Below are 21,739 nucleotides of genomic sequence, written 5' to 3' on the forward strand. Positions count from 1 at the left end.
TGAAATAGGAAGTTATTTAAGTGATATAGAGATTGTACACAAGCCATACAGGACTGTATTTATGCTCTGGGAAAACAGTTACTTCTACAGGATCTGCAGAGGAACTGGAGCAACCAGAAGTCACAGCTCAACCTTGAGCTCAGGCGTTTCACCAGCTCTGGAATGGTTTTGGTTTAAGCTGGTGATGACCACAACAAGTAGGAAATTGGATTCAAGAATTTAAGGCAAGTGTTTGTTTTGAAAACAAACAAACAAAAATGCTGCAAGAGAAAAAAAGAATATCCTTGCTGTGTTTGCTGGAGCCATAAACCAAGATATCAGGCTGTCCTTCAACCCACCAAATAGCAGAAGGAAGTTGCATGTCATTCCCATTGAGCCCATCAAATATTTTATGCCCTCTCAGCCCACCATTCATGAAAAGTGAAAGTTCTTCTCCTCTTTCAAGCAAAAGATAAATGAATTGGAAATTATATCACAGATTTTTTATGCCTTATCAGGAAACTGCTGTTATCCAGCAAGTGTAGGAGTGAAAGGATGTGTGATCCTGTCATCTGTGACATGAAAAGACTACTACAAACTGGAGATGCTACAGAGTTTGAGAAAGCCACCACTGCAGCTGGGGGTGACAAGAGCATCAAGAAGCAACAAGAGACATCAGAGGTGATACCAGCTGGGTCACTGCAGGTTTTTTAAAATAGCAGCAGATGTTTGCTCAGCTTTTATCAGACTTTCCAAAACATCTGGAAATGCCTAGATTTGCAAGTGAGAATCAAAATCATTGATTACTAATAAAACAAAAAGAATAGTAATCATCATTACTAATCAAAATTAGTAGCTGCACATATCCTGGATATACTGTTAAAGAGCTGAATGTCGAACGTCACAGTAAAAATGCTGTTTGTGGCAGGCATGATGCATACATGAGGCAGAAGCACAAGAGTTAGAAAATCTTCATGGGACATATTGTGCTAATCAGACTTCAGCCAGTCTGTTACACCAGAACACCTCAACCTTCTCTGCACTCAACGTGGAGGTGTGTGCCACAATTTTTTCCAAGTAAATTTATAGGTCCACTTCTGGCATGCCCCAAGTTCTTCCCAGATGACAAGAAGTTATGTTCACATTTGTGGAAGGTCTCTACAAGTGATCACAATAATGAAAAGCAGCTTCTAGATGACCTTGCAATACCAGCAGGTAAGACAAAACTACGGCGAAGCTGAACTTTTGGAGAACACAAACAGAGTCATACTCCAACTCTGAAGGTTAAACCAGTCTACAGATTCCCAAGTCTACAAATTCTGCTCACAAAGTTCAAAAGAAAACTACCACAACTAAGTTCATTAAAATATTTCAGGCTTTTCACTCCTGTCAGCTTGTTGAGTTCTACCTCCTTCCCTACTTCATGATGTCTACCGCAAAGCTATCTAGAAATAAATGTTTTTACAGTGAAATCTCAGAGCTCAACAAGGAGTATAAAATGTTCATGTCAACAGTTAGGTAAATATTGCTAAGTACTGATGTGTTCAGATATTTAAATGCTCAGTTGAAATTTGACCACGGTGATTAAGTCTTTCAGGAATTGTCAGTCACTGAATTGCCACAAAATATGGCAATTCAGATGCCTACCCTTTGTTCTCAGTATATGTGATAGTTTTAATATTGAAGGCCAAGAAGAAACAGCCCTCTTTTCTGATGACAAGCTCTTCTGCGAACATGCCATGAACCTGAGGAAAGCTGACTTCAAAGAAAAGACAGCTCTGAAGCTTTTAGAATATTATTTTGAATGGTACTCAAGCTGGAGTCTTGAAAGTCAGAGCCCCTTTTGCATTAGAAATAGAGCAGTAGCAGCACAGCACTTATTTTATGCACTGTGCACACAACCCAAAGTCAAGAAAGACACATACAAAATAGAAAAATACATTTTATGTATCATCTGAACATGTGATTGCTTTTGAGACTTCATCACAGGACTTGTTACTTGCTTTGAAATCAATAATAAAGCATTGGTACCTACCAGATATCAAAACATTTCAACTCTAGTTCCTTGTACTTGTAAAGAACTTGAGATTTGTATGATGACATGGTTCTTTGGTCTACACATTTGCAGAAAAACTCATTGTGGCATACAAATCACTCTCACAGGCAACAAAAAACTGACTGTAGGAAGGGCTACATTATACATACTGCTCACTACTGGACAGAGACCAATGCTGAGCACAGTACTTCCTTAGAAAACATCTGTGTGTGCTTCTCCTATTATTAGATGTAGAAAAAATAGCTCTTAGCAGTGATTATAGGTCTAATGCCAAATTTCTTTTCAAAATCATACATGTTGATGTAGTCCAAGTCATAGACTTCTTCTTTATGGAGCCAGTGAGTAGTGAGAAAGTTTTGGAAAGTCTTTGGTCAGTTTTGAAAACTGTACCTTGTCTGGCTTAATGATAACACAATAAACTCAAATATTACAATGTGCAGAGCACTGGAATCAGTGTTATTTAAGAAATACGGGTGTTTTAGGGAACCATTGCAACGTCTCCCCCATTGAGGCTTACCAGATGATACTGTTAACCTCCAGAGCTAACAGATTTGAGCCAGTCTGACAGCTTTATACATATACTAAGTTATCAAGTTCAGCTTCGAATAAACCTGTGTGTGAGCCAATTGGCTCTCTTTGACAAGCATAAGCCTACTATTTACCTCCCAGAAGCAGGTGCCAGTATATTTTTAAATATTCCATAGGTCTGTTGTTATCCGTACAACATATAAGCAGAAATCCTATTTAGAAACCAAGTAGCATCTCCGGAATTTTTAGCAGAATACATCTCTCCTGCTGTCTTGTAAAACCATCACCCATTTTTGCCTGCTAACTATAGTCCAGAATGTAACAGAGACTTTTGGCAAAAATATCTCCCACTGCCACCATGTCTCACTGAGCAGACATGTTATTTTTTGATTCTGCTATGCTTACTTCCACAAGATCAAGTGAGACCGAGAATGTTACTAATGCTCATAATGACATATTCTTAGAAATAATTTCAGTCATATATAACAAGACGGAATGACAGAGTCTAGGACAGACATCCAGTGAGACTGGAGACAAGAGATTATGAGCAGCTGCTGGCATGAAATCCTGTATTTGCAACACTGCACAACTCTTCACGTTCCATAGTACAGTAGCACAGGGACTGGAAGACTCATCACTAGTCAATACAACAAAAAACTTTCTCCCTACCAGTTCCACTCATTGATTCATGTGTCTCCCAGGAACTCACAGAAGATTATGTCTATTAAAACCCTGGCTTGGTTCTGATGATACATGCTTTTATCTCAGAATGTGCACGAACCAAACAACTTGGCATGTGCCCTTGTCACGTCTTCCACCCACCCAGTACTTTGTACATTCCTGTTTTATGCAGTGTTGTCACATTAAAATTACAGAAAGTTAACTACAACATCTACTGTAAGTTTTACCTTCTAAATATGTATACCTATAGCCCTTATGGTGAACCCCTCTCCTGTTCCCACCATATTAACACAACTAAAAGTGGCACATGCACCAGAATAGACTGGGTCTCTTTCTCCACCTGCTCTGCCATCCTCCAAAACATTTCTATTTCACATATTCAGATTAGAAAGTTACCTGATCTCTACGTTAACACTTCTGCTGATGGTGCTCTTGCTGTCTCGTACCCTACTTCAACAGCCAGCTCCAGCGCCACCCGTAATTTCTTCATTTCACATAAAATCATAGAATGATTTGGGTTGGAAGGGACCTTAAGAATTATCTCATTTCAACCCCCCTGCCATGGGCAGGGACATCTTCTACTAAGTGCAAAACATGCAAAACGATAAATTAAACAAGTTTATTCTGCCTCAGAGCAGTTTCCTTGTATTCATTCTAGAAAGAAAAGACTTGGGAAAGATATGTAACCTGCTCTAGCAAGGCTGGGCAACCTGGTCTAGGTATCCTTGCTTGAGCAGCGTGGTTGGGCCAGATGACCTCCAGAAGTCCCTTCCTACGTCAGCCACTCTGTGATTCTGTAATAGCCATCCAAAGAGAAAGGACTGCTGTACAGAGGAAGAGAATAAATACTTTTTGATATCCAATGAAAACAGAACCAGATCAGGCTCCCAGTGTGGTGAGAGGGACTGAGGCCAGACATTGAGTAGAAAGTCTCCCCTGTTAAGACTGGAATGAAGGTTCTATCACAGAATCACAGAATTTCTAGGTCGGAAGAGACCTCAAGATCATCGAGTCCAACCTCTGACCTAACACTAACAGTCCCCACTAAACCATATCCTTAGCCTATTGTCCTTATGTCTAGGGACATTAGAGCATCTCAACAGCATCCTTGAATCAGAAAAACACCACCTGGGAACACCTGTTGTACACCTATCCCCTATAAAATTCTGTTCCTGTGGAAATCATGCCATCGCAAAGATTAATACATTTTTATGCACCTGTGTTTGCTGCCTTGGAATAACTCCCCTATCCTAGATCCATTTCTTTCAAATCTACCTGCATTCACTGTGTCCCATGTACTTAAATACTCAATTCCCCTTGTCACTGTTCACTTCCTTACACTTTGTTATTCTGCCTGAATGTCCCTCCAAATGTACACATTATCCACTCATTGTTTGTTCAGCTAATTCCTTCCTCTCTGCTAGCTTTCTTACTAATAATGTTCTTACTAATAATGTTCATTGATGGCAGTCTGATTCCTTTTGTTCTCACATTTGAAACAATTCATTTAGCAGTCCACCTTCCCCTTAAATTTCTCTGTATCTAACACAACTAAACTCTTCCCTTTCACCTGCCCTTTCAGTGGTTTTATTTCTCTCCAACAAACCCACCAGTGAAGGTGGAAGCAAACACCCTGGAAAGTGACAATGATCACACTCTGGAGTAAGGATGATCCTATTAATCCTTTGGGATTTAATAATGAGTGGTATGCTCTTATGTGGGGACCTAGTATGGGCTCAGAAAGCCACGGGCAAATAGAATTATACTCTGTCAGATGGGCAAATGATTTCTTGAGAAGGCAACACAGACCTAGGTAAGAAGTACTAATAGCAGATATAATGCTATTACGGTTCTTTTCCGAGGGGCTAGAAATTCAAAGTTCATTTGTACTGTGTGATTTTCAGACACTGTTCTCTATTAAACACCATTCAAAACATCAGCAGGGTTTATGTGGTTAGTAGTCAGACCACTTGTGAACACCAGTTGTCAGTAGAGTTGGGATGCTGAAAGGCCAAAAATTAAAAGTATCTTTTTGTTTCCTAAAGGATTAATCTCAGAAGCATCCAGAGCACTCTTTTCATATTATAATGCCAGAAAATAAGGAAAAAAAAAGGCAAAAAAAAGCACATTTCGTATACAAAATAGATCAAATTCTGGGTATGAATAAGCTGTCAACCTTCACATCTATGCCAGAATACACTGGATATAGATTAAAATCTATTCAGTAATACAAAATCTAATAGAGTAACTAAACTATATGAGAACAAAAAGTGAAGTCATATTATGCTCTCCAGGTGACCACTAGAAGCTGTCTTGTATTTAATGGTGACTTGGGCAGAAAAACCCAGAAAGTGAGTGCTTCATTGCACGCTGGGTAGTAAAACAACTTCTTACAGAGGGGAACAGAGCAGAAAACAATAAAATAAAGAACTATCAGCATAGACTTAGAACCAGGTAATCATGGAAGGAAATAATCACAGACCAATGTTAATTGCACCTATTATAATTCTCTTTGTGTAGAAGAACTGGGAGCTCTACTTACTTTCACAGAGACGCCTTCTCAGCTTCCCTCGAATTTTATCGATGGCATTGTAATCGGAGACATGAAACACGTGAGCAGACTTGGGTTCTGAAGCAATCTCATCGAGTTCCTCTTTTAAGGCTTCGCCAACACCCACTGCAAAGATCCTAATTCCAGCCTGACGAGCTGCAGTGGCTGGATCCAAGACGTAATCCTGGCTCCTTCCATCAGTCAGAAGGATAGCCACTTTTTTAACAGTTCGATCACTAAGTCTCCCACCTGCTTCTTTGGAAAAGCTGTACATGTTGATGTACCTGAGAGCATCTCCAGTGTTTGTGTTGCCCCCATAGTACTTAATTTTTCTGGCGGCCTCTTTGATTTCCTCACGGGTTTTGTATTTTCCCAGGTCGAACTCGGTGGTTGGCCGATCGCTGTATCGCACCACACCTACACGGGTTTTATCTGGGCCAATCTCGAAAGTTTCCACCAAATTAGCCACCCACTGCCGAACCTTCTCAAAATCTTCTTTTCCAACGCTGGAGGAGGCGTCCAAAATGAACACGAGGTCATAGTGAACGTTCTTGCAACCTGCAGGAGTGGCAGAATATATCGCTGAGGGAAGGTGAAAGACAAGTATCAGATATAACAAATATTCCCTGGGCATGGCTCCTCAGCGAGCTGTTCTGAGGAGGCAGCAAACCTCCCTATCCTGCAGAGAAAGTGCAGATTCTCAGCCTCTCTTCCTTGTGATTCACCTCATCTGTTTCAGGACATCTACAGTAGATTGGCACACGCTTCTCTTTGAAATGCAAAGCCTTTCTCTTCCTGCACTACTAACTTCCTTTGCTCAATCTTTCACCTACACCATCTGCATGCATATGAAGCTATTTTTCTCTTTTAAAAACTTCATTGCAGTCCCTCTGCTCAGGCAATGCTCTGAAATGACCTTGGCAGCTCAAGAGACCTGCTCTGACCTTCCCTTTGCCAATCCTGACCTTGAGTAGTGAAGCTTTCATGTTCCCTCTTGCATTAGCATTATGATTTATTTATGCTTAGCTAGAAGCACTTCTTCTGCTCAGCATGATATCTTGGTGAAGCAAGTTTATAACAAGATTATTTTGATTTTGAGGCTCTCTGCCATTGACTATTGACTAAAGGATGACTCACTGAATACTGGGATGGCTTCCTTGACAACAAAGGGCAGTTCCTTTGTGTGAGAAAAATTCACTTATCTCCACAAACACCCTTTTGGCTGCAGCCATGATATTTGTAATCTGAGGCCTATGTAATCCAAAAGGCAAATGTATTTTAATTGCACTTTTCTTGCCTTATGAAACCAGACTGGTCATATATTTGTCAGCTGCTTGCCAAGAAAATAGATCTCCCAGGAGATGTTTTCTATCTCTTTCTGAACACAGACAAGCCAACCAGCAGTATATTCATAAAAAGACCCAGAGGTGACCAAGACATATCAACATAATGCCACAGCTGGACAAAATGTATACATAGATATATTTAATTTACTATTATAAGCTATAGTCCCTAACAAATTACAGTTTCAAGACTGAAAACTGCTCTACAAAGTCAATGTATCTATGGTCACAACCATCAGCCATCATTTCTCCAGTAGTTCTTCTCCCACATCACCTCAGGAAGTACAACGAATCACATGAAAAAAAAAAAAAAAAAAAAAAAAACACATGTAACATGGTGCATGACAGAGAGCTGGTCCGTACAAGTGCCTGTGCCACTGCATCCCTTTTATAGGGCTTTTCTTTGCCCCATGGAACTGGAGATGTTATATGTGTCCTCTGAATTGCTGGCAATTGCTTTTAAACCCTGCTGCTTTGCCAGGCTCTGAGCTAGCCCACATCTATCCACACCCACTGAGGGCAGATCTGTCTTGTTTCATTATAGGACCCTGATTTCCCCAACTATTCCCACTACATCTATGGCAATGACCTCCTTTGGGCTCTAACCTGGATAAACCAACCTACTTCCTTTGGTCAGAAAATCTGGGAGTAGTGGTGAAAATATGTGATTCCAGTCATTCTTGCTCTACAGTTTGTGTGTTTTCACATCAGACTAGTTCCAGCCAAGTTCCAGCAATTAAATGCACATCAGTGACTAAGATACATTACATGTGCATCTGAAGTGCATCTCACAGCTCAGTTTCATAGGAAATTAATACAGGGCGGCTCACTAACGTGAACCAAAGCACAACAATAGGAAATGCTTGAAAAATTCACTGTGGAAGTTTTGAAATCCTTGCCAGGGCCCTGAGAGCATGGTTATTCTGTGGGGCTTGGCTATCAGGGATCCATGGCCTTGGGTGAACTCCTCAGGAAGCTCTTCTAGGAGCATTCAAGAAACATTTGCCTCTCCTTCCTCTGCAAGCTGCTTTTAAGGTAAAGTTGTCACCCTTGGTCCTTGCCTTAGCCACTGACTGATTTCCCAGCTTCACTTCAAACCTGCCTCACCTCTGTGGACATGCCTGGAAAGTGGCTGACCCCAGCTGCTGTTTTCAGACCTCACAGAATGAGAGAATGGTTTGGGTTGGAAGGGACCACAAAGCTAATCCATTTCCAACACCCCTGCCATGGGCAGGGACACCTCCCACCAGACCAGGTTGCCCAAAGCCCCATCAAGCCTGGCCTTGAACACCTCCAGGGATGGGACATCCACAGCTTCTCTTGGCAGCCTGTGCCAGTGCCTCACCACCCTCTGAATGAAGAATTTATTCTGAACATTTAGTCTAAATCTATTATTTCTTAGTTTAAAGCCATTCCCCTTGTTCTGTCCATATACCCTCTGACAAAGAGTCCCTCCCCAGCTTTCCTGTAGCCCCCCTTTAGGCACTGAAAAACTGCTGTAAGGTCTACTCAGAGCCTTCTCTTCTCCAGGCTGAACAACCCCAATTCCCTCAGCCTGTCCTCACAGGAGAGGTGCTCCAGCCCTTAATCATCTTTGTGGCCCTCCCCTGGACTCTTTCTAACAGGTCCATGTCCTTCTGGTGCTGGGGACCGCAGAGCTGAACACAGAGCTCCAGGTGGGGTCTCACAAGAGCAGAACAGAGAGGGACAATCACCTCCCTTGCCCTTCTGGCAATGATGCTTTTGATGCAGCCCAGGATACAGTTGACTTTCTGGGCTGCAAGTGCACATTGCCAGCTCTTATTGAGCTTCTCATCAACCAACACCCACAGGTCCTTCTCGACAGGGCTCCTTTCAATCCATTCTCCACCCAGCCTGTATCTGTACTTGGGATTGTCCCAACTCAGATGCAGGACCTTGCACTTGGCCTTGTTGAACGTTATGAAGATGACACAGGCCCAACTCTCAAGCCTATAAAGGTCCCAGAATGTTGCAGGTGATGAAAATGAACATCATCTCTTGCTGTGTTAATTTCTGTTGCAAGGAATATTCCAGAGAGCTCCCCCAGGTGCTGCCGTTCCTCCAGTATCTAAGGGAAAAACTAATATGTATGGGTTTGGGTTCATGTTGGGAACAACCTGTCCACACAAGATCACGTTCTGTGATGGCATTTTGTAAGTGAGGGAATGCTTTTCTCTAACCACAGAGCAAGAAAGGTCTGGATAGATACACCAGCAGCATGAGCAGCCTTCTGAACATTGCTGCAAGGAGGAAAATAGCAATTCTCTCAAGGGTAACGATAGCATGAAGATGATGGAATATATGGAATTATATTATTGGATGTCAATTACATTACATCCGTGTATATAGGTTAGATTGCCAAGTGTAGTTCTGCTTGCACTTTGTAAAATATAAAGGATATAACAGTAAAGGCTAAGCAAGAAATTTCTGCTTTCAAAATGAAAAAAAAAAAAAACAAACAAACAAACAAAAAAAAAAAAAAAAAAAAACACCACTATGTTAATCTATGATGCATAAAAAAAATATATATATATATTTAATAAATTAGACTAACTAAAGAATATAAAGGTTTAACTATAAAGCCCACAAGGTACAGACCTTCCTGTTGCTCATTTTAATGACTCTCAGCAGGTGAGGTGGCTGCAGTTTAAAAACAAACACAACAGAAAGAATCTATCCTATCTGTGTTCAAGGGCAATGAGCCTTAAAACAAGGTGGTTTTGAAGTTTAAAAAGCAATGCCTATTCAGGCAGTATTGCAGGGAAGAAAAAGATGGTCTTTCGGGATCATTTTCTTAAAGTTAGTGATTCTTTGCTTACAGACCTGATGGCAGTGAGATTAAATGCTGCAGAAAAGCTTTTACTAAATATTAATCTGCATTTTTAGCACAGTAATGTCCACTACTGGACAAAATTGATTGTTTTCCAAGAATGCTATTATAATGTTGTTTACTGGCAGAAACAGTTCATGTTAAGGGAATATGGGAGATAATTCATAGAAAGTGAACTTTCAGTTTTGTAATTACAGGAATGCTCTGTGGAAACATAATTCTAGGAGTTGTATTCACCAGCTCAGACACTGAGTCAACCATTTTGCTATATTGCCATTAAAAATAGTCCACAAACAAGTCATAAGACCCAAATTATTTAAAGTAATCACAGAAAGAACATATAAATGGTACCACCATTTCCTTTCTTTGAGCGATCCACAAGCAAAAAAAAAAAATGCTATTCCACATTATTTTGTTACTAAGTACTTACTCCTGTTAAACTTGATACAAAAAGCCTTACACAGATCACATAACATCACTGTAAAGCAGCTATTCCTTAGCCAGAGAGAGTCTAAAAACTCCTTTTCTTTACTATAAATTAGCCAAGGTTACAGAATAGCATCTTCGCTAGAAAAAGAGACGGAAAGACTCCACCTCAAACATATATAAATAAATAAAAGATAATAAATAAACCTTTGGGCTTTCATAACAAATAAGCAGAGTAGGTCTACAATTGTATTTTCCCCTTGATCTCTAGCACTTCTAGATATCTCTTCCTATTTCCCCTCAAAAAATAATGTGTCCTTGTGAAGACAACCCATAGGAACAGCTTCTCAATCACACCACCCTCATTTACAGAATCGCAGAATGGCTGAGGTTGGAAGTGACCTCTGGAGGTGATCTGGTCCAACTCCCTGCTCAAGCAGGCCCACCTACAGCAGGTTGCCCTTCAGTGGCATTTGGGGGATGGCGCTAACTGGCACAGGCCAAAAACCAGGTCAGGGTCCATTCTAGACAGTAGGAACCATGAGCCAGAAGAATGAGTAGAGTACCTTGACTCTGTTTAGTGCACCAGGAAAGCCAGCCAGAAGGAAGATTAGCCAGGTCTAACCTGAAACCCCCTGAAGACAACGTAAGGAATGGTCTCCATGCCGTCTCCATGGATGAGGCATATCCATGAGCAAACATCACGCTTCTCCCTTTGTTGTGGGTGGCTGAGCCAACTTGTCTAAGCCCACAGCAGAACCAGGAACTCTAGTTAAATCATAACCTTGATCCCTGAGTTACCTCCATCCCTAAGGTCTGTTTTATGTTTTTTCAGCAGTAAATGTCTTGCTTGTTTGTTTTTTTTTTAATTTGTTTTATTGTTTTCCTCCTACCAATGATAGCATCTCAGCCACATAAAAGCCCCAGCAGCTATTTAACAGGAGTGGGATGCTGCATACCTGCTCTTTGTGCCTCAGTTCTCTCCCCACTGAACACAAGTGTAAGAAGAACCAGGAGATGGGGTACGCGGTATCTTCCCATAACAGACATATCTCCTTCCTCACATCAGCTTGTCTTTTCACTGTGGTGAGAAGCTCGCAAGAAATCCAATTTGTAGTCTAGCAAGGAAAATAAAGAGCAAGTGTTATCTCATAGAAAAACAAACAGAAGCAATGATGCAAGCCATGGGAGCACCGTTCTGGGGAGCTGTCGCTTCCGCCTGTCATTTTGTTGACCAGACACAAACCACTCAGACAAAGAGGCAAGAAGTTCACCTACTTTTCAAATGCTATAGCCTTTCACTGGCTCTATTCAGCGTGCAGCAGCCTGGACAGAAAAAAAAGGAGAGAGATTACCAGATTATTATACTTTAATTGAGCCCACTGCCAACTACACAATCAACGCACTGGAGTGGAAACCATTCCTGACCCGGCCCTCCCACACATTCATCGTTAGGGGAAACTAAACGCGGAACCGAGTTGCAGCCCACTGCAAATCACACACGACCCATTGCCACTGTACCCATCGCTGCTCTCCGTTCCCAAGCCCCAGAAATGCTGAGCACTAAAAACACGTGGCTGTTTTCATGCATTTGCTTGCTGCACTCGGTTGATATCTATAGTATTAAACTCAGCAGCTTCAGAACGAGTCTTTCGACTATTTAGATAAGAATTGCAAAAGCTCAGGTGGAACACCTTCAGTTTAAGGTCACTGGTTCAAATTTACCCTGTCTGAAGCCACGGAAATCAGCAGGCATTGTAGCAAGGCAATTAAAGTTTAGCTACATTTTCTAACACTAAGCTAACTCTTTTTATATTATTTCAATATTTAATTATTTATTTACTCTTTTTAAAAGCTAATTTTTACTATAAAGATCATAAAGTCATTGCAATTTTATGGACTGAGCTTCATACATGCAAGGGGAAACAGTTTCCACTCTGTATCTCTTATTGCCTAAGGAATCATTTTGGAAAAGTTTCTCCCAGCTCCTGAATCCATCTTTTCTTTCTTAGTGCACACATTTCTTGGTTCATTTTCTTAAGGAATTTCTGCTTCCTCTGTCTTTTAACATGCACATCAGCTTCCTTCTGTTGATGGGTACAGAAGCCAACTATATTGTAGATCATTGCTGTAGGGCTGATTATGCATTCTAGGCTATTTCTTTTCAAAGCCATAGGGTTTTGGGGGAATCATAGACAAAAAGAACGGTGGTGTCAGCATCTGTTCAAATACAGTCTTGATCAGTCAAATGTTGGGCCAATCTCTATCATGTCTCTCAGAAATAAATTGCACATCATTCTGGCTTAGGAAGCAAAAAAATGAAAAATCTTCTGTAGTCATTGAGACATAGCTGTAAATTCTTATTCCAAGGACAAAATACAGGCCTCTTGATTTTAAAAAATCTGTATCATATACAGACAAGAAGAAAACAATGCACCTAACACATCCTGCACTCCGCAAATAAAAAGTAAGAAGCATCTGCCAGCAGTGGAATATAAATTCAAGAAAGGATCAAAAATAAATAAATAAATAAAAGTCCGCTATTTTATTCAAGCAACATCCCGAAATCCAAAGGGTACAAGCAGGTGCTGTAGTTTACACCTCTGCCAGATGGTGTCCCTGCGAGACAGTGAGGTGCTCAAGTCTGAGCTCCCTGGAAGAGATTGCAGGGTAAAATATAAAAAAAAAGGCATTAAAATATCACAGTCCCCTACAGTAGTTAGAATTTCCTTCTAAATAAACGCATTACCGAAATACTGATCGGGCAGCTGCCTGCGGAGGGATTGGGGCAAGCACCATTTAAAATATTTATGGGAGCCCAAGGTTTTTCCTCCTGTGTATTTCTCAGGAAACATTGGTTTCTGGCACTTAGGGGTGGCAGCGAGAGATGGGAAACCAGATCTGCCACGGGGCATTCTCCACTCTCAGCACCGGGAGCTCAAAACGTCATTTCTGTGTGTCTGGGCTTGCACACCAGTGAAGTTTTATAAATACATTATTAAAAACAGCCTTTGCCAGCTGCTAACCCACACGGGGCCAGGATAAATGGAGCAGACCAGCAGCTGGTGTCACTCAGCAGAACGGTGCCGGGATGAGCTGAGGCGGGCTCGGAAGACAGCAAACGTGGAAAGCTTGGGGGGCACGGTTTGCTTCCCGTACTTCTGCCCCAAAAGAAGGACTGGAGAGCTGTGTTTTGAAGTCATTCATCCCCACTCCAGGCTAAAATACTTCAAGAGTTCATTGCAGTGTTTTGAATGCTGAAAGGTATCTCAGAGCAGTCATTTGGACTAAAAATAGGGGGAGAGGGGGAACACAAATCAAATCAGAACATCTGCTTAAAATCTAGAATCATAACCTGTGGTAGCTTTAATGCACATTTGTGGTTCAGTGTTATTCTTGCATTCAGGCCAAAATACATCATTTTATCCATTTTTACAGCACAGAGAATTGAACCAAGTCTCTTAACTTGCAACTGGTTTATGTATGGATGTTTCAGGGAGAAGAAAGCGCCCCATCCACATCAACAAGACTCACATCCCAGTAATGAAGTCTTCGGGGGTGTTAGAAGAAAGGTTGGAGATAAAGCATTTCTAGTGAGAGGTTTTCCACAGCAGTTTCCTTCCCATTTCAGTTCACCACCATGAGACAAAGCCCAGTCTGTGGTCACAGCATCTGATCAATGTTTATATCCTATTCCAGGAGGAAGGGTTGAAAAGGAGCCCAGACTGGCACAGTCTAGGCTTCAGAGTGACCCAAGAATAAGAAATTATGTTTAGGGGACTCTGTTTACAGTTGGGCAATGTGGTTTTCTGTTATTACTATTTACTTCAGCCTATCACTTGGGAATATTTTTCCTTCAGGTGGCATAAATCAATTTACATCCTTTAAAAATACCTCTTTTTTTTCTGTTTATTTTGCAAGCATCACTAGGGGATCCCTTTGTGACACATTTACATGTATTAAGTGATACTGCAAAAAGACCTGACAAACCCTATTATGTCCAAGTTTGCTACCAAACTGCAAACTCTGTGCCCGAGGTCCCATTTTTAATAGTTTACCAGGGAATAAAGAAATTAATAGTTCTGGCTACATGCAAATATGATGTAGGAATGGCATCGGGGCTGAAAAGCATGCTGGTAAACGTTAAAGTGAGCTCTCTGTGCTTAAAATACAGGCATAATACCAAGCTATTCATACAGCCTCACAGCTGAACAAACAATATGCAGAAGATAGACACAAGCTCTGCATAACATTTAACTTTTTCGGAGGGTGGTATAGAGTTAGGTCAGTGAGCATCCATGGCAAGTAAACTCACTTTGGGAAATGTACAGTCATAAAAAGCAGCACTGAGAGAAAAAAAAAAAAAAAAAAGAAAGAAAGAAAGAAAGAAAAAAAAGAAAGAAAGAAAGAAAGAAAAAAAAAAAAAGAAAGAAAAAAAAAAAAGGAGCTGAAGGAGAACTGGATCTTCTCTTCTCAAAAATATTTTATTCTTTTGCTCATTGTTGGGCTTCTCTTGTACTCCTGTGTTGTAAGGGATGCTGCTTCGTCTTCTTGAGCATAACGGAAGCTGAGAACAGCTAGGGCTCTGCATCCAAAGCATCCCATACACATTCAGAACGAAACAACATAGCCGGGCTGCATTTTCTTGTGTTTTTGTTTGTTTGTTTGTTTGTTTTTTCCTGTTTGAACCAAAATAAAAGAATATCCTGACATGGGTTCATTTGGAAAACAAAGCCCCTGCTCTTTGCAAATAAGACAATGTGGTTTTCTGTCCTGCTCTCTCTGGTTTTGTCCTACCTGGGCTGGATGCAGAAGGGACAATAGAGGGACTTTGTTCTAGCCCCACTTCTCAGATAGTGCTGTCACATCATTGTAATTCAGGGGACAAGGAGGGAAAACTTGTATAAAAGAATACAAGTAAAACTGTGTGCTTAGAAATGGCATCCTGCAAAAATGAAAAGAAGGGACAGATACAAAGAATGTGGCAGAGCAGAAAACTTCAGAGCATTTCTAGGATGTGTGATTTAAGCACAAGTACTAGATATTCCCTGCTTCAGCCCCCAGACTCTGCTCTTCTGTCCTGGTTTGAGGCATGTCACCGACACAAAAACCTTTGTGAATCAGAGATGGGAAAAAACACACACACACACACACACACCAAACAGACCGATTTATTTGATCCTTCATCCTTTATACAAATGAGTCCGTCACAAAACTGTATTAACTCAAAAAACAAAAACACACAAACAAAAAACCTGGAGTCAATACTAAGGCAATCATTTCAGCAGTGCGATCTAATAAAACCGCTCGTACCTCATGCAAGCAAAAGTTCAAAGACCCTTCAGGGACAGTGCAAGGAGCAGTGATTCAAGTCTGAATGTAAAAAGCATGTCTAGCTGGGGACTGAAGTGTGCTCATTAACATACCTGAGCTTTTACTGGAGGAAATGGTTTACTAGATCCTGACACCAACCTGTGCATCTCACTGTTAAATTCTAGGGGTGCTGATATTGATTTTCTTAATCTCACCCATTTGTCTGCTGCTGCACATCACCATATACCATATAAATGTTCTAGCTCTGCTGGCATTCATAATGTGATTTTAAATGTCTTTAGTATGCTCTTCTGAAGAAGAGGTTAGCCTAGGGTGGAAAAGACAGTGTCCGATTATACAGCTTTTCACACACACGAACAAAAAAAAAAAAGAAAGAAAGAAAAAAAAAAAAAGAACACTAATACATCTGACATCTAGTAGAGTCAGCTTGTTGATCGTGTCTCTTCCAACTCCTGAACTAAGCAATTTAATTATCTAAATTATTGCTGATATGAGCAGGAAGCACACCATATAAAAGAGAGATGGGGCTTTCTCCCCCCCAGTCAGCTCATGCCATCGTATATCTTTGTTCAATGCTTTTTCAAGAAATCATCCCATGGCATTTCTGGAAGACATGCATCTTTCCAGGCCTGATCTAAAGCCAAGTGTAGTTAATGAAAACAGGGCCATTGATTTCAGCGCGCATTATTTCAAAACCCAAATGAATAATAGAGCAGAAAATCCTCTGCTAACACCACAGTTACTCCCGAGGTACTTTGTTTAACTACAACCGATGGAAAATCTGTGAAACCAGGGAGGAGACTGTCAGCAGCTCCACAGCTGGTTAGTTGGGGACTTTCATGAACCATGCCAGCCATGAGGTCCCCAACACCTGCTGTAAGTACTTAGACTGTGGGAGCTGGTGGTTCTTCCCAAATTTTGCAATATCACGTCTCAAAATCAGCTCGTAAACTGCTCCCCAAAAAGCAGATCGCTTGCACTTAGATGGTTGGCGTGAATGCTAGCCAAAGAGATCTGTCATTTTGACAGGAGATGAAATGGGGCACCGAGGGAAGAGCAGCAGAGCCTCCAAACCCATCGGTTTCTTTGCCTTAGCTGAACTCTCTTGGTGCTCTGAAGCACTTGGTGCTGGAACTGCCAGGCCCCGTGAATGATTAATATCGCTGCATTTGGAAAGAAGTTTGATCATGCAACAAATAAATTGCATGCAGAACAATCAGGAGGGGGAAATTAATAACTAGCTGCTTGCTAAGTGACAGGTGTCTGTCCAGGAGACTGAACAAGGCAGGAATTGGATGGGAAAAAATATCATACAGAGAAGGGTAACTGAGTGTCTTAAAGGATCAGACAACATTCTCCAGAGGGGACTGGATTAACTCAGCACGGGCATTTCCTAATTTCTGCATACTCCACTTTGCAGCTGTAGAAACGTTCTTCTAACCTCCGTGGCATTGCATGTGCTCTTGCAGGGAAACCTGAGAGAAAGTCAGAACTGGAATTGGGCAGCTCCTGACTCCTTAACCCACGTTTAGATCGTCTATCCCACCAATTGATCCTTTGTGAGTGCATCCCCCACAGACGATTTAAAACAAGCTATTACTGGTTGCCTGCCAAATTGCTGCAGTTCTAAAATACCCTAAGTACTGCTCAAGCACTTTGCGATGTATTTTTGCCTGCTGTAGCCATACAGTGTCTGCAGGCTAAAGCCTTGATGCAATAACCCCAAGTATAACTTTCCAGTGATTTGTCCAGAGGAAGTAACTTCATATTTAAACTGTATTCTTGTATATCAAATCTTTCTATGGACTGGCTACGAAAACCCCAAATTTACCTTGGCAACTTTTTTAAACTTAGCACAGAAGCATCTCTCATATTGTCACCATAGCAGGGTTTGCAGTACACACATATCCTAGAACTGAAAAGTCCACCACTTGCATGTAATACAAAGCACACTGTCAATTTAGGATTATAGACAACACTATTCACTGGCATCCTCATGGAAAGAGGAGCCCAATTCAAACATCTAATTTTAGAGCCACTGGTGTAAAGGCTATCCAGATTAATAAGGAGTGATGTTAGTGAATCAAAAACCAAAATGACATCCAAAGAAGTTAACAGCCCAAACCATGGAAGAAACTTTCAGTGGAGTAGAAAATCCCAAGACGTCCCCAGCACAACATGCTCTGACTGTCCTTACTGCCATATGTGTGGAGAACATTGATTTATTTTAGGGTCACAGGACACCAGTCCATTGACTTAAGCCCTAAAACCTGCATGAGGCAAGTCCCACAAACCCCGTTTCCTTTCAGGCATAGACAGAGCGGTTCCAGCCCGCATTAACTATTGGGAAGAAGCCTTTAACACTGAGCCCCTTGAGGCCATTCAATATGAGAGTGCTCTACTCATACTGGGCCCATTTCCTGCTTTTTATATCCTCATGGAAGTTCTTCCACCTCCTGGAATGAAACCTAATATATTACTTTTTTTTAGTACAGTACAGGATTATGTCAGTAAAAAGACCCATATGTCATGGCTTTATATAGTCAGCTAACAGAGCTGGAGCCAGGAATTGGGATGGGATAACAGCCTAAATCTGGAAAATAGGCAACATATTTTTCTAACAGGGAGGAGCGTGGTGAATGTATCTCCCAGAAGTCCTACTGAGGCCCATCCAGGGAAGCATTGCTTTGGATTTCTTGCCCAATGCATTATGATAATGGCATGAAAAGGGATTACCAGAATCCCTAAAAGTTCCAGAAATAAGCTCATACCAATTGTTTCTCATTCCAAGGGTTAATAAAAGGTCCACAGTCATTTGAAATGTACCACACACTCATCAACCACCCACTTCCCAACATTTTTACTGAGGACAGATAATTTCCCAAATACAGGGATACACGTATCCTACGCACACTATGTGGGTGAATCTCTCCTCCACTTGTTCCAACATGTTAATGGCCGTCAAATTTTCTGAAGGTGTGTACAGAAAGGATGGCTACATTTGATTAAGAGATCAATCGCAAAGCCTTTTCATTGCCTAATTTTCATGTTTTTGGCCTCTGTAAAGAAACCCAGAACTCTACTGAGGACAACACCACACCAACAAAAGTGAAAGATTTCTGAACAAAGGCCATAAAACCAGAAGATACCCAGAACCACATGGGAAGGTGCAGATAAGGGGGTGACATCCTCAGCCTTGCCCTGATGCTTTCACTTAACGCTTGTCCCCTGTGAGGGATCCACTGCCTGAAATCCACACAGATGAGCATCTCCAGGCTCATCTCTACAGAGAACAAGCATTGCCACCTCTTTTAAAAGAAAGAAAATAAAAGAACAGCTGAACGGGCAAGGAAATAAGCAGCTTGCAGGCAACCCTCTCCCACCACATATTCTGGAGAAGGCCATTCTTTACATCCCTGGTGCTGTACAGAGGATTTGAGACTGAAAGTCTTGGAAGTAGGTGCCTAAATGTCACCCAGACTTTTTTTTTGGCTTGAACATAAAATGTTTCTCTCATGAAAGGATCTAGGGATGGGAGGAAAAGGGAAAATGCAACTTCTCTGACCATAGGGGTCTGCATTGTAGATGCCTTCACCGTCACAATAAGCTCCTTTAAAGTAAGAGAAATGAGAGAACTAAGAAGCACAGCCTTATTGCAGCACAAGCTTTGAGTCAAGGCAAGTTGAAAATCAGATCCGTGATGCTGCTGGGATCTCTGCCCAACATTGTAAGCACCATCAACACAGGACTAGCAGGTAAGGGGAGCACATGAGACTCAAGCAAAAGCAGAATTTCAAGGATCTTAAGTCTGAGACTGAGATAAAATATACTTCCCTGCCCCCAGTTTCTGAATGCAACAGAGAGGAAATTGCTGCCCATGAATCATCCTGCCAGGAGACCTGCAGTAAAGCTCTACTCCTGTCCCTTTTCCTGGCTTTGCTGTTTCTAGGGCTGTGAGTAAGAACAGGATGCCAATGAAGAAGTTAAAAGTCAAAAGAAGTATAGCAAATAAGGGTCTGGAAGCTGTAAATGAAACAGAAAATAACTGTAGCCAGAGAAAGCGTGCAAATTACTCCAATTTTCCTCAATGAAGGGCTCTCATGACTACTGCCACTTCTACAGAAAGGGTAAGAAACCAAAAGTTGTGCTCTGCAGCTCACACATAACTCTCACACCAGGGACGTGTCAGCTGCAGAAGGATTCTTAGTAGTTTATAAGAAAGGTCAATATCTACCACCCCAGCACAAAAGCTCTGTCTGCCTGTCTGTGCTCCAAGCAAAGGGTCAGTGTCAATAATCCTGACACTGACTGGAAGGGTTTTGAATCACCTCAATTCTCATTGCAGCCGATCCCCTCCACTCTGCTTCATTTCTTTTAATTCTTCTCACAAGTCTCAGAAATGGCAGCAGTCACTCTCTTGAAGGAAATAGAGAGCAGAAAGGAAGACAGCTATACAAAAATAAAGCTTGGGGATGAAACATGGAACAATAACAAACTCAGGTCTTCTTAACATTCTCATTTCTTCATATCTCAAATTCTTGTAATTAACTACAAGACACCTATGACACCAAGCTGTGTCAAAGACCAGAAACTTAAAAATTACATGATTCCCTTTCCTTTTCATATTTTAATATCATGAATTCATACCTCAAAAGAAGAGAGAGAGGCTAGATAGGCTGTAGCAGATATCAAAGATTTTATGTGATGATTAGAGGAAGGATACTTTAACTGAATAAGGACTCAAATGTTTCTAAAGTTCCCATTAATCCAAAACTAATGACAAGCTTGCAGACTGAATTGTTATCTCAGAAACAGAGTACTGATCCTTACATACAGGTCTTTTTATGATGCTATCCCGTTATCCCTGTGCTTTGTTCTCATACCAGTTCGTGCAGATGGCCAAAGGCTGGATGGTGACATCAGGAAAGCAGTAAAAGCAGAGACAACCAAAAACGAGGATGCCAGGATCAGACAGCAGGACGTACAGCTGCTAACAGGAAAAGGACAGCAAATGTAGAACTGGAAACTTTGGTAGAGGAGAAAGGACAGGAAAAAATGCAGAAATGGAAAAGAAATACACATTTAAACAGCAGTTCTAGAACTTAAATCAAATGACATCTGTGCTTTCTGGACTTTAGAGATGCATTTAAGAAGCTCTCTCACACTACACTGTCTCCTAAGACACTGTAGAGCTTTGGCTTGGTTTTATTTAATCTAAATTCAGATATTAGGTGCCTTAACTAACATTATATGTGTTATACTTGAGCTACTCAGGGTGGGTCCCCCTCCTAGCTCATGGAGAAGAAAACAAATCCATACCTAGATTGATTTTATCTCTTTCTGAGGAGGATGAGTTAAACAAGTGAGCTACACACAAGAAGTGCTGCTTATCTTCCTCAGAGCCTAGATAAACAGCTGAGATTTAGATGCTGATGTATCAACAGATGTCTGTGTGGTCAATGTGAGATAAAGCCAGCCAAAAGCAGCAACTACTCACAGACTAACAGTAACGATAGGAAACTTTAGCCAGTTCAGATGCAGAGGGTGAAAACAGTTGAGTAGAAAGACTTTGTCTAATGGGGAGAAGAAGCACATACAGATTTCTAAGCAGATACCCCTTCCAGAATGATGAAATTGTGTTACAAAAGCAGGTTTGGGTAAAAGGAACAAAGTGAAGCTTCAAAGAGCAATGCCATTTTGAACTGTTATACTATATATCGTGTATACTTACACAAAGACTGCTTAAGAACATCCCATTCAGGACCTAGCCTAATTTCTGGGTGAATCATTATGAACACAGGACCTAAAAGGGCATTTTTAGAATCTTGAATTGCCTAAAGGGTGAAACTTCAGTTTGACTTTTCCGTACAGATAAACTGAACTGGATGAAGTTAGTCTTGATGTTCAATTGATGTAAATGCTCACACTGACTCTGGAAGTAGGCTCCAGGATCTGGGGACCTGAGGACACACCACACCAATAAAAACAAA

General features: G+C 41.2%; 1 protein-coding gene across 1 annotated transcript in view; it reads right to left on the reverse strand.

The window, feature by feature from the left end:
* Positions 1-21,739, reverse strand: part of COL22A1 (collagen type XXII alpha 1 chain) — a 222,941-nt gene that overhangs the window by 187,601 nt on the left and 13,601 nt on the right. Inside the window, exons 2-4 of the mRNA XM_084512133.1 lie at positions 11,694-11,741; positions 11,375-11,533; positions 5,787-6,353 (exon numbers count right to left, since the gene is read on the reverse strand). Coding sequence (XP_084368259.1) covers positions 5,787-6,353; positions 11,375-11,465 — 658 coding nt within the window. The 5' untranslated portion in view covers positions 11,466-11,533; positions 11,694-11,741. The remainder of the gene's footprint in view (positions 1-5,786; positions 6,354-11,374; positions 11,534-11,693; positions 11,742-21,739) is intronic.

This window comes from Aythya ferina, assembly GCF_964211825.1.
Source record: "Aythya ferina genome assembly, chromosome: 2".
Classification (NCBI taxonomy): Eukaryota; Metazoa; Chordata; class Aves; order Anseriformes; family Anatidae; genus Aythya; species Aythya ferina.